Below are 13982 nucleotides of genomic sequence, written 5' to 3'. Positions count from 1 at the left end.
CTCTGGTCACACAGGCCTGGAGGGACTATAAGTGCCTAATATTACCTACAAAGAGGAATCATAACAAATTCTGACTACAGTTCAGACACTCATCCTATGACCCTTACATTTGCTTCAAACTGGGAAAAGACAAGGCCCTTCCTTACTTGGAAAGGTTTGGAAAACACTGCTAGAATTTTGTATCATTATTAAAATAAATAGTCTGAACTGAAATGCTTCCTTCTTCACAAGTATTTCATGGAAAAAATTTTCAGTGGCCAAGACAGCACCTGGTTATAAAGACCATTGTGACACTCCTTGATGCACCTTTAGAGCTAATCCACTAAAAACCAGCTATGGGTGACAGAAGAAAAACAGAGCTCAGAACAATAAAAGAAACTGACTGGTGAGAAGTATTGAGTAGAGTGGAACAATCTAATACTGCAGTGGTGCCCAACCTTTTTAGCTGAACAGCTGGATGGGGGGCACTGCCCGATCCTTCCATGGGCTGGATCCAGCAGGGCCTCATTTGGTCGTGCAGAGCGGGGAGCAGGGCAGCCTGGCCTCGATCAAGCCATGTGATAGAAGACAACTTAGGCCAGTCCCACGCAAACTGGCTCCGCAGAAGGGAGGGACCATGACCTGGTTAAAATCCAGCCCCATGGGGGGAAGGGGGCATGGCCTGCCCCTGAACCAGCTACACAGGGGGAGGGGGTTTGGCCTGGCCCCACAGGAGGAAGGGGGCATAGCCCAGCCCCAACCTGCCCTGGTGGAGAGAAAGGGGCATGGCTTGGCCCCACAGAGAGAAGGGGATACAGCCAACCCCTACCCCAGCAGCGCAGAGGGAAGGGGGCATGGCCTGGTTCCAATTTGGCTGTGCAGGGGGAGAGTTGTGGCCCAGCTCTCCCCAAGGGTTGGCATTTTTACAACAGAGAGGGGTGGCAGTACTGCTGCTGCTCCCCTGATGCCAAATTTCCCATCTCACAGGGAGCCTCATGGGCCAGATTCTAAAGCTCTACAAGCAGCATTTAGCCCACAAGCTAGAGGTTGAGCACCCCTGTAACAGCCTTCAGTGCTGGAAGCACCTCAGCCAGACATTTCAAGGATCTCACATCTCCAAACAGACAGCCTGCACATCATGTCATATCCCTTCTTTCACTGGCATTAAAAGCAAACAAATATTAAGCTCAAGCAAACATTAAAAACAAATTAATCCATTAAATAATTTGCATATAGCATGGTCTCTGGAGTTGCAAAGTTTTCCAGCTGCGCCTATGTTTATGATTTTGTCGAGTACCTCTTTCATGTTATAGGAGAAGATCACTACAATTATCTCACCCTTCAGCTGATTTTAGGGTCTTTTAGGTCAGTTTCCCATTTAAAGAGAAATTAATGATGCAGAAAAACATAAATCCTTAGTGAAACTTTGGAGATTTTTTATTTTTATACTAAACACACCAGTTCTTGAACAGAGATGGTTACAAAGAGCCCATAATTCCATCTCTCAGGAATTCCAGCCAAAACACCAGTGCTCAGCTCCTGGAAATCTACTCTGCCTTAAGAATCATCTCTAATGAGATTAAAATAGAAATCAAACCTGCTTTTTGCTCGCCAAATTCCCATCCCCAAAAATACATCACAAAACCAAACTAACAACAAAAGACTGGAGAATACCCAGGGGTGCAGGTTGTAGCCGTGGTGGTCTAAGGACATAGGCAGAAAGGGTTCTTTGGGTGAATCTGATATCTTTTATTAAACCAACTTAAATAGAGTACCCAGAGAGTACCCACACACTAGAACTAACTTGTAAAAAATTCTACTTAACAGCCTTATATACCGATTCTCACCAGAATTTTTCTTGCAGGTATTTTACCTAAAATAACCTGTTGCTAGAGATCTAAGGCAGGAGATGGCAACCTATGGCTTTGGCCAGATCAGGCCTGCAAAGATGTTGGATATGGCCTCGGGAAAGCCCAGCCTGCCCAGCACAACGCAGCTGCATTATGCCGCCTATCCCCTCCACAGTACTCTCACCCACAGCCCTCCCCCCTGCTCTCTTTCTCTCTCTGCAGAGGCTGAGTATCTGTAATACTGAGAAGTGTGGGTGGCTTGAGCTGGTGGAGGGAGGGAAACAGTGAAGGTGTGGCAGAGGTTTGTAGCCCACAGCTAGAAGCCAGATTGCAAGCTCTGGCCTGTGACAGCAAAAGATTGCCAATCCCTGATCTACAGGATTTCTGACCTTCCTGTCTGCAAATAACCCCATGATTCAAAATTCTACATCACAGCAACAGCAGAATCCATGTGCAGCCCTAAAATATTTGGAAATAATGAGGACCTACAGAGATCCTAATAATGCAGAGCTGTATTTGCACAAATACAGCTCTGCATGAGGGTGGCCCAGAAAGCAACTAGGTATGATAGAAAATAGAAACAAAGCGGGGTTGGTGGGGGAAAATATAATACTGCACCTTGCCTTTTAAAGCACCCAGCTCTGTACAGAACATAGCTCCATTGTGGCCCAATACAGAGATACAGAATCAGCATTTCTTTAACCCAAGCACATTTCTAAATATAGGAATTTATCACCACTGAGTATGTTGTGGGTGCACATACATGTACGTAATTAGTTCTATGATACTGCCGAATCCAAACGCTGCTTGAGTGAAGGCAGAACAAAAGAACTACACCTTACCTTTTCCAAGATGAATTTGTTTAAATAAGGCATGTAACCCTGATTGGAAACAGGTCCTTCATCGTCATCTCTAAAATGCTCTTCCAAGGCCACTGGGTCATGGGGAACATTGAGCACCGTGCACAAGTTGTGAGAAAGGACCTAGAAATCGAAGGCACATCAGTAAGTTCACTATTACACTGAGCCACCCTCCTTTCAGTTTTCTTAATGTAAGAATCTCAAATTTACCACCACCAAAGGATGGGACATATTCTTGTCAGGGTAAATTTTACGCTGGGATTTTTTGGGAAGAAAAATATATTTTGAGAGTTGCAGGGATTAAAATACTTCAAACTGGATGTGTCTACACATGAAATGAATTCAATGAAATAACTCCAGCACAATTTATTGCTCTCAGGTGCAGTATTTATATGTGTACCCAGGACCGCAGCACACTGAACCGGGGTGGCATGGCCTTGGCTGGCAGGGAGTCAGGGGGAGGAGGAGGGGGTTCAGCCTGCCAACACAGAGCTGCTCCAGCCTGACTCAACATGCTGTGGAGGGGCTGGCTGGGGCACAATTGTGCTACAGTGCAGGACTAGCCCGCAAGCAGCCCTGCACTGTAGCAGCCTCATGCCTCAGCCAGTCCCAGTCACTGTCTGCATGTGCATTGTGATGGAGTAAATAACTCCACCATAGAACAGCACTAGTGTCAAGCATTACTATCCTAAAGCAGAGTTAATTAGTTTACTCCAGCCCAATGATACCACTCATGTAGACAGTGATGCTTTACTTTGGAGCTAATTAGGCAACTCCACAGTAAGCATCTCCTGTAGGTGCACCCACTGTAATGTTGTTAACAGGAACATAATGGTTACAACAGGCATGTAGCCATGCAAAGAATACCTGGAATGCTGACATTTTTGGAAGTAAGGGAATCTTAGAAACATGGTATTCCTATTTCTATGAAGATACTATATACCAAGAAGGAAATGATAAGAAATAACTATCTTCTCTGATTATACCTATTTGAGACGTAGCAAATAGGACTCAAGTTTCAATAAACCTCTCAGTTTATGGAGGAGTGCCACTTGTCAGATGAAGGTATTAACTTTCAGTCTCTCATCTACTTCCTTTTTATAGTTACTTTTCAATATTTCAAGTGTTTCAACTAGGAAAAAGTAAACAATGTCATATGAAGGAAAAGAGCTCAGAAGAGACTTTTCAACTCTTCATTTTAAAACAATATATTTGCATGTGTTATTTTGACAGTTTCACCCACAACCCCACGTCTATTCTAGTAAATGACCTTAAAAGGCTCCATGCTTGATTAGTTTTAAGGAAGTACAAAAATTCACAAAAATTAATTGGTAATAAATGCCTTTAAACCTTTCCAAAGTATATTGTGTTTTACAAGCAAACAACTGCCTATTCACTAACACACTGGTCTCACAGAATGCAGAACTGGAATCATCTTTACTTTTGTGCCATGAACCTAGTAGCATCTACAGTGTAAATAAAAGTTACAACACTTCTCAAACACAAATACTGTATGCTTTCTTTTGCTTCCCTTGTGAACAGGTTCCCAAAAAATCAAAACAACCTGCTTAACAGCTAGCACAACAGGGCTTATTAGGTACTGAACCTACTCTCATTCAAGTTGCAGGGGACACTCCTGTGATTTTGAATGATACAGATTCATCCTTCTAAGGATTATATGCTTTCTACAGCTATAGAAATCAGATTAAGAATTTAGTCTCATATTAAGAACAGACAGAAACTGTAAATTTTCTCCCAATCTGATACACAAGAACTGTTAACAGAAATGCACAAAAACACAGAAAGATACCAACTAATTAAACAGAAATAAAATAGTTTACATCTTTTTAATAAATGCATCCTGCCTACTTAAAAAAGTCAGCCCCCACCTTGCAAAGAAAGGCTGCAACCAAAATTACTTAGATATATAATGTTCCTCTGTTTGCTGGGTAAGTACAAAATTAAAAAATAGAACAAGGAAGAGAGAGAGAGAGAAAGTAGTAAACAAACCTGCAGATGACTTAAAGCAGGTATATTTAGCTGGCTACAAAGATAGCAGTTCAGAATAGGCTAGCTGCAGAACAAGAAGTAGAAATATGTTTCAAGTCTCTCAATTTGTGAGCCAAGAAAAAAGTACCTAGGTTACATACTTAATCTAGGAGTAATTCTGGTTTGTTTTCAAGTTAAATTACATTAGAGTTTGTAGGGTAGGAAACAAGCAAAATGTAAGTATTCAGAGTATGAAATCTTATCAAGACCACCAGCAGTTCGAAGATGGATTCCTCCCTGCCCCCAAACTGCATATTTTCCATTTACAAAAATCACAAACTTGTATGAAAAAACAGTCCTTGTGCTTGTACATTAAATAAAATAAAAACAAATTCCACACTGCATCAGATCAGTGGTCCATCTAGCCAGGAAGTTTCTGTCAATGGCAAGTACTAAATGCTTTAGAGAAAGCGTACATAAATACCAGGCAAGTCTAGAATGATCTGTTCCCTGCCATACCCTCCCTGGCCTCAACTTTCATTAGTTTAAGGATGTCAGAGAACATATTCCTGACTGGCTAAATAAAACTGCCCAACAGACCTGACCTCCATTAATCTGTTTAATCCGCTTTAGAACCTAGTTCTACTATGTGCCTCTACAACCTCCTGTGGCAGCAAGTCCCATACGTTAATTGCTGCGTAAAAATGGTACTTCTCTTGTTAACTTACCTCACGATTTCAGTGTGTATCCCATAGAGCTTGTATTCTGGGACTTAGCTGATTAACAGTTCCCTATTCACTTTATCCACACCCTTCATAATTCATGATGAAAACACACTGACATGTAACAAAGACTTAAGGAGCAAAAATTGGTACTGCTAGCTATTGGCAGTCATTTAGATTAAAAGCCAAATTTTCAAGACAGTAAAACAGTCTCTGCAACCGTGTGTCCATGTTGCAAACTGCACAAATAATCAGCCATCCAGGCGAAAAGAAAAAAGAAAAGAAAAGAAAAAACTGCATTTACGCAACGTCTGGTCTTAGACTATACACAAGAATTCAAGTGAACAAGAATTTTGGATAGACTTCCAGGGAGAAAGGTGGGGGAGAAGCAGAAGTGGGGTAAAACTTGGTCTTATGTATCACACTGACCGTGCGAGAGTGGACTTTAATATATTGAGGAAAGATGCTATGACCTTCCTGGACTCTCCTAAAATGCACATTTCCACTTCAGTGATCAGAAGCATTAAAGCAATTTTTCCTGTTCAGTCTAGTCTTTCACCAACTTATTATGTATAAGTGGACAATCATCTTAAAAAAAAACCTAAACAAACAAAAAACCTGATGCACACAAACAGAAATAAAGACAGCCCACTTTCAACATGATGTTTCCCTTCTACTTATCCGTTTGGTGAAAGTATCCCGAACACTGAAGTCCAACTATCTAACACAGTGAAAAAGAATGGCATCCTCTCTTCCTCTGATCAAGGCCTTTCCTGTTTACCTATCATCTACAGGAGATTAAAGGAGAGGGAGAAATCTATCCGATTCAGGCAACTAGACTGCCCATAATAAACATATTGCAAAAATATTCAGAATATTCTAATCTTGATTTACAAAAATGTTACTGACAACAATGATGAAATATCCCACACATGCAGTGCTTTCTTGCCATCTCAGTTCTTACACTTATATTCCCTCTCCAATTTGACTGACTACTGCTGTCCTAAGTCTGAAGGAAACACTTGGGTGGTTTCAACAACTGGAAACCAATTACCCAGGAAGGGACTCTAACTTCCCTCCTAAGTTCAGTGCTTTCTTTTCATGATTCAGGAAATTCCTTGATTCCTTCCAAAGCCTGGCATTCTTTGCAGTGGCAGGGAGCCAACTTTTTTTCTTGCTATCCAATATGTTTAGTAAACTCTGCCCCAAGATCTTACTTCTCTTTTTTCAGTACATTAACAGAACCAGCATATCATCCACTATGAGTAGTAATAATAATAAAATGCAGTACTAGTTTAATTAGGGTACTAAAATGTATTTGTACTGCAGAATCTCTATCAACTGTGAGAAGAAGGGGAAAAAAAACGTTACCAGTAAGAATCACTCTTCTAGTGCCCACATAGTTGCTAAGCAACTTTTTATTTCAGTACTTATTATGCTCTTCTGCCACGTTTAACAATCCACCTTCATGCCAGAACCACTCTCTTTCTGTGCCAGACACTTGTCTTTCCAGTTATGTTGTAGTGAGCTGTAACGGAGTAGTTTCACCAGCAGCAAGTGAAGGTAAACAAAGATGGATCACAAAGGTTCGGAAAACATCCTGGCACCTTGCGAGACATACCAGATTGGCTTACTTCTTTTAAAGCAAGCTTACTTGGAGTCTGTCTGTCCAAAACAATTCTACTTCTGTTATTTTAAAACCACTTAGTCCCTGATCCAACACTTATGCATATACTTAACTGTAAACAGACGGGCCCATTTACTTTGGACACTAACATTTTCTACTGTTCCCCAAAGAAAGACATGCCTGTTTGTTAGCTTTAGCATGAGATACTAAGTTCTCCATGTAAAAGAGCATTTGTTGACAGTGTGATCAGAAAGAGAACTTCACACTGGCCATGATTAATATCTTCAGCACTACTTTTGTCTTTGTAGGAGAGTGTTTTCTCCCTCCCAACTCCTTTATAAGGCTTAAAGAGAGAGAGGTTATAGAACCTTACAATTCTACTCAGTAGTTTCATAAGGATTCATATCTGGATGCATCGGGACTGTACCTCTGACACTGTAGACAATCTAGCCAGTTAACTCAAGCTTCACCCTGAAATGCTTTTTCTTTTCCTTAATCCTTGTGAACCCTAACATCATCCTGCCTGTTACAGAGGCCTGTAACTGGGTATCATTCTAGATTGACCTATCTTGAGGTCCTCATCATCAGACTGTCTAATTTGTAGATTCTGTCAATGTAACACTGCTGTGAAACAGCCATTCCAGTCCATGCTTACATCTACAACTTTCATTCAGAGTCTTGCCATCTTAGGTCTTCATTAATTCAGCATCCTTTTCTCTGGCTTGAACAAATACAGTCTCCCTCCCCTTCTATCCATTCAAAACACCACTGAAAAAAATAATCTGCTGTCCTGTCACTTTGAACGTATTTTCTACTCCCCCTTTCTCTACTGCAAATATATGCCACTTACTTGTCTTCACTCCCAAAAGCCTTAATTGCAGCCCATCCGTACCAGACCAGCTCCTCTTTCTATCAGAAAGTCAGCTTCTGCGTCTAAGTAGCCCACAATACCAGCCTACCTCTAAGTTGCCAGAATTCTCAAACAAGTGCTTCTATCTTTTATGCTTTTCCTAACCTTGAAAGGAGTTTCCCCATAAACATCCCTCATTACCTTCCTTCAAGCCCTCTTTAGAACTCCCATTTTATGACATCTACAAAACAATTTAACAGGCTGCTATCATGCTGATGCACACAAACTCATTGTTTCTTTGTATTCCTCCTTGACCTGTATAAATCTAGCCACTGTTATGTGTCTTGGAATATAAACTCTCGGAGTCAGGGTCCATGTTTCCGCCCTGTGTTTGTACTGCACATAGCACAAAAACATCCTGGTCTACAATTACTGCCCCTAGCCACCCCAAAGACAGATAGATAAAATTGTAGTCCAGTTAAAATAATACTAATGATTTATAATAATAATAATAATAATAATAATGAGTCAGAATGACTCATTATCCTTAAATACTAGAAGACATCAATTGTCTTATTATGGTCCTGCCCACTTTGCTACAGACTGCAATTCTTTATTGTATTGTCTAACTTCCTCCTTCCTGAGTGGGCTGTCTCTCTCCAACCACACCATCCTTGTTTCAATCACACCATCCTTCCACCACACACTCACTTTGATTACCCACTTTTATTATTATTATTATTATTATTATTATTTAGATTTATATTCCACCCTACCCAGAAGGGCTCAGAGCAGCTTGCAGTAACAAACATCCCACAAGATAAAAACAAAAAAATGCCAGCACACTCCCCAGTAGACACCCTAAAACTTTAAAACTCCATCCTACTCCACCCACTCCCTCTTCCCAGTCTATTACCCCAGGCAGCAAACCCTTGGGCCCATCTTAACTGTGTTCTTGTATCTTCTCACCACTTGCACTGAACTACTGCTCCATACTCGATACCTATCTTGTTTCTGCCCTGCCTATTGTATTAATCCTGTATCGCCCAGCAGATTTCCATCAGAACACTGGCTTACACTTTCAAAGGCAGCTATGACTTTGGTAGGTTCATTTTTGGCAGTTAACTTGGCAGACCAAAAATAGGCCTGATTTTCCAAAATCATTGGTCTCACACATTCCAACAAGTCACCTTTTTTAAAAGTATCTTGAACTGGACACCCAAAAACACTTTTCAAAATCTAGACTAGGGGCTGACAACCTATGGTCTACAGGCCAGATGTGGCCCACAGCGCCATTTGATCCAAGCCAAGGATAATGGAGCTTTTCCCACACCGGTGCAGAAAGCAGCAGCAGCTGAGTTTTAGTGCCTGCTCAACTCTGACCTGAGTTAGGTCATTTTAGCCCACAACCTATGAAGGTTGTTCACAGCACATGAAGTGTGCTGACTGCTGATCTAGACCACTGACAGAAAAAAAGAGAGAGAGAGAGAGAGAGAGAACATGATAAGAAATAGTTACAAGAAAAATATCAAGAAATGGTTATGTAAATATAGTTCAACTTGTGTAACTTCTCAGGGCACATCTATGCCACACCAGGGAAGTGTCACCGAAGCATGCCTCACTTACTCCTCGACTGCATGCTGAAAAAAAGTCTCATAGGTCATTACAGTGGTGCTAAGCCTGCTTTCCCCTCCCCCAAAAAGCAGTTACTGTACATGACATTTTTGGCATTTCATACATGTGAAGATGGACTGCGGAAGCAGGCATGTTTTCATGGTGGTGCTCTCTAGCATGGCGCAACACAGTTTAGGGATGCTCTTCAAATTCAATCCCATAGCTACACTACCAGAATAGCACTTAATACTACAAGCAAACTTAGCAAAGTCCAACAGGAAGCACTGGGAGTACTTTCCAAAATTACCAACTGACAACATAAAACATTTTAATTTTTAAAAAATTCACATATTTAGACACTACAGTGTGCAAAAAAGATTAGATCAGATGTAAAGATAGCAATACAAGTGCCTGCCTGTAAGTCCTACTACAACCACCTTAGAAAACTGAAGCCATAATTACATCCACAAAAGTTATAGTGGTTTTGCTATATTGGCATGTGAAAGAGCATGGGCAATATGAACAAAACAATGATGGTGTTTATATTTAGCATGCATAACTTAAGAACAAGGAGCAGTGTAAGAGCTTAATTTTTTTGCTAATTTGGAGAAAAATTAGTTATTGGTGCAATGGCAAAATACTGATTAAAAAAAAAAATCAGTGTGTGTTGAAAGAGAAAATTTTAAACTACACTGGAGTACTGATTTTGCTTTAGTAACACCAATATTTTCACTTAAAAGACTCACCAATAGGAGTAAAGAACTACATCTTCTCTATTCACTCCTAGTCTCTTTACTAGTAAATTGAGAGACAACAGAACTAAATTGTTAGCTGATAAGGGACGAGGGCTATTTCATACAAGGAACTGCCTCATGAATCACATGAGCTTGGCTCCTCTCCAGACAATACAGTAGGGGAATGAAAGGACCAGCCAACTTGTTTCCATTACACTACTTTCTACTTCAGTTACATTCAGTTACTATCAACATAGGAGATACACACCTCTACTGCATATGCCCATTTTTATTCCATATTAAAATGTCACTTCTGGAAGGCAAACACAATAACTGGGAAGATAAATTAGAATGCCTTTTTTTCAGAAATAGTGCTGTACTGCATTTGCAATAAAATTAATGGATCAGCATTGTACCCTATTGTCCAAAAAAGCTTTTGTTTCCTGCACAAATAACGGAACATTTCACTGCTGAACACAATATTAATAGGAGGGCATTATACAGGCATGCACAACTAGAGAACCATTCCCAATTAGTTTACACTTAAAAGAAGGAAAGTTTATATGTAGTTGATTTTCCTTCCTTTTGTGAATGGTAGGTTTGCAAGTTGTAAATATTTACATCTTGTTCTTAGAAAACAGTTATTTCACCAGACTTCTGCACCACTCTTTGACAGCAGAATCTTGTCAACATTAAACATATTTCCTCATAATGCTCTAAATATCTACCAATCAATCAATTTTTCAGCATACCCACTGCCATGTTACCTGGACACTGTGTCCTACAATATAACACTAGAAAAAATTATAAGTCTAATAGCACTAAAAAAATAGTATCATTATAATAAAATGTCTTCCCTGTACAATCTACTACCCCTAGATTAGACAGGAACAATTTTTAGTTATCCAGAGTACATGGAGCACACTCCTCACTTTTCCAATCCGGAACACTAATCTCATAGGGCCAGTATATGAACTCCTTATTTTCACTGGTTAATGACCTCTCAAACTGGCTGTTAATCTGATTTTATTTTCATGAGTAAATGCTAAAACTAAGGCTCTCCAATTTGAACATGAGATCATAGGGTAATGACCCTGAAATATTAATTTCTGAGCAGAAAGCCAGTACCTTCAATTATGTTGCTTGGTGCACTGCAAAGACTAAAGCTAATTTTTTTATTCCAGAAGTATTACAAATACCAAAAAGGTTTAAGAGAATGTTCTGTAAGTAATAGAGCAGATAATTATATTTAACATAAGCAGTACCCAACATGCTTACTTTATGGAAAACTGTCAAAGAGGACAAAACCATTTCCTTTATGCTCTCCTACACTCAAGACAGAATAATTAGAGTAAAGGGGAACAGCTACTGCAAAACATAACTAGAGGGGGGAGACAGCATACACTGTAATGAGGCAATAAAATTGCAACATCTAAGGCATCTCTGAGCTTGACCCAACCCAGGGAAGAGCAGCAACAAAGATCCAGCTTCATGGGTTTTAGAGTAAGCCATACAAGCTCATCTATGACCTTGCATATTAGGGAGGCTGGCTCACACCCAGAGCCTAGACCACTGTTTTCATTACACGTATTACTTCAGTTGGCTAGATCAAAGCTTTGGCATGCCTCTAAGAGCTACAACCACCCCTGGAGATTGCAGTGCAGATGAGAACACAGCTCTGGACATGCATATCAAAACAGGATAGAGCAAAGACTAGTGCCACATCAAGAAAACAGGAGTCCTCCAGAAGTCATGCTAGACCTAAAAAATTAGAACATTTGTCTCTACAACCAAGTTAATTTAGCCCCAGGTTTCCCACTGTAGTACTCTTATTGACCCTGCTGCAGAACAGTGAGAGTCTAGTGTTTCCTGGAGGAACTATGGAGGCTAGAGCTGGCCTAGAGCTTATCTCCATTACCCTGTCAACTTGAGCTGTAACTCAAGCAGTTCTGCCACATTCTGCCTCCTGTCTAACACAAAAACTCTCACTTGAAGTTAAACTGGGCCTTCCCAAGAGCTGTTGTGAAGGGTAAAGAGGTGTTGGTTGAATCTTTAAGTTGTGCTGATGCTATAGCAGCACAGTAGGAAGGCAGTGATTCCATTTCCTAGAGGCAAGGATTTTTTTTAAAGTGACACCTTTTATTGAACCAGCTGCTTAATTGGGAGACCTTAGATACACATTTCCTGGACCATCACAGCTACAATGCTCCACATGCGCTATGAATCCAATTAAGTTGTGTGGCACTGAATGCAGTCAGTCAGGAAGCGATTAGCCAAGCCTTCTTCCCACTACAGGTTAATCCTCATCCTGCCCACAAGCCTTCAACGCAATCATCTACAGCTCCAGTTATCAACAGGTGGACTGTTCCTATTCAGGATATTCATATAGCCCAATACTTCCCACACTTTTTTGTCAGCCTGACCCCATTTATGGTCCCATTTCCTCAGCATAGCCCCCCACCCCTACAACCCCATCCATTGATATTGCGACCCAATCTGAGGTCACACCCGCAGTTTGGGAACCGCTGATCTAGCCTAACTCCTCCTCCTCTTCTCCAGCCTGCAAAGCCTGGCTGGGATCAGGTACAGCGAGCTGCCTGAGCTCTTTGAGGAGCACAAGCAACAACTGCTGTATTTGGGGTCAGGAAGGAATTTCACCCCAGGGTCAGACTGGAACGGGGGGGGGGGGGGGGGGGGGGGGGCGGGGGGGGGGGGGGGGGGGTTGCCTTCCTCTATAGCAGGGGCGCAGCCCTCTGCCCGGGACCTCTTGAGCGTATACTGACAACATTTTATAGAAGCAGGACGTTGGCTGCCGTGGGTCCCCTGCTTGACCGGCGGCAGGGTAGGGTGGGTCAGGTTGACAGCAGTCTTATGTAGAGTTTAAGATTATGATTTGTACGGGATGGTTTGAACAGAGCTGATCCTGCCTCAGGCCGGGGCTCGCACTGGATGCCCTCTGGAGGTCCCCACTAGCCCTACTTCCCCAACAGGCAGGCAAGGTTCTTTGGGGAGAGGTGACATCTTTCCCGACACTCAAACTCAAGTATTTGAGTTGGCCCAATAAAAGATACCACAGCTCCCCAAAGAGCCTCGCCTGCCTATGTCCTTAGACCAGGGGTAGGCAACCCCTGGCACGCATGCCAGAGCGTGGCGCACAAAGGCGTTTTGCTTGGCGCTTTCCCCTCAGGCCCTGCCACAACGAGGATCAGGCCCCTCACAGGGGTCGGACCTGATGATCTGTTTAGGTCCCTTCCGACCCCAAGTACCGTGATGGCTCCCCTCCGGTCCTCCCCGACACGCCAACCTCTTGCAGGTCAAGTTTGTGGGTGTTTCTGGCACCCTGCCCAAAAACGCTGCCAACCCCTGCCTTAGACCAGGGCGGCTACAACCGGCCACTCTACTTCTCCTCTGACTAAGGGCTTCGGAGCCCGGGGAAGAAGGCGCAGCAGGGCTGGCGCCTCTCCACCACTTCTCCTCCTGCGGGGCGTGCGGGAGGGAGGGAGGAGAAGCGCGGCGGCCCCCGGGCAGCTCCAGGCCTGCAGGCGGCCGGAGCAGACAAATGCCAGGGGAGCGGGCGGGGATGTCGTGCCTGCCGGATCAGAGAGGGGTGGGAACCGGGCTGCCCCAGGGGTCGGGGCGGGACCGCTCACCTTGAGCTGGGACTTGGAGACCTTGCCGCTGCGGTCCAGGTCGAGCGCGGTGAAGGCGTGCCAGATGGCCTTGAGCAGCTCCTCCTTGAGCCCCACCATGGCTAGCT

At 42.6% G+C, this 13982-nt stretch overlaps 1 protein-coding gene across 2 annotated transcripts in view; it reads right to left on the bottom strand.

The window, feature by feature from the left end:
• The window catches only part of SWAP70 (switching B cell complex subunit SWAP70), a 70050-nt gene extending 56074 nt beyond the window's left edge, over positions 1-13976 (bottom strand). The window contains exons 1-2 of one of the 2 annotated variants that reach the window (XM_006017674.2): positions 13876-13976; positions 2672-2812 (exon numbers count right to left, since the gene is read on the bottom strand). In XM_006017674.2, the coding sequence (XP_006017736.1) occupies positions 2672-2812; positions 13876-13974 (240 nt within the window). In that variant the 5' untranslated portion in view covers positions 13975-13976. The remainder of the gene's footprint in view (positions 1-2671; positions 2813-13875) is intronic. The other variant, XM_025196712.1, reaches the window with a different exon arrangement.
• Positions 13977-13982: the final 6 nt, after the last annotated feature.

Source organism: Alligator sinensis, unplaced genomic scaffold, assembly GCF_000455745.1.
Source record: "Alligator sinensis unplaced genomic scaffold, ASM45574v1 scaffold755_2, whole genome shotgun sequence".
Classification (NCBI taxonomy): domain Eukaryota; kingdom Metazoa; phylum Chordata; order Crocodylia; family Alligatoridae; genus Alligator; species Alligator sinensis.
The sequence above is the reverse complement of the archived record's forward strand: the minus strand, read 5'-3'. Positions and strand labels throughout refer to the sequence as shown.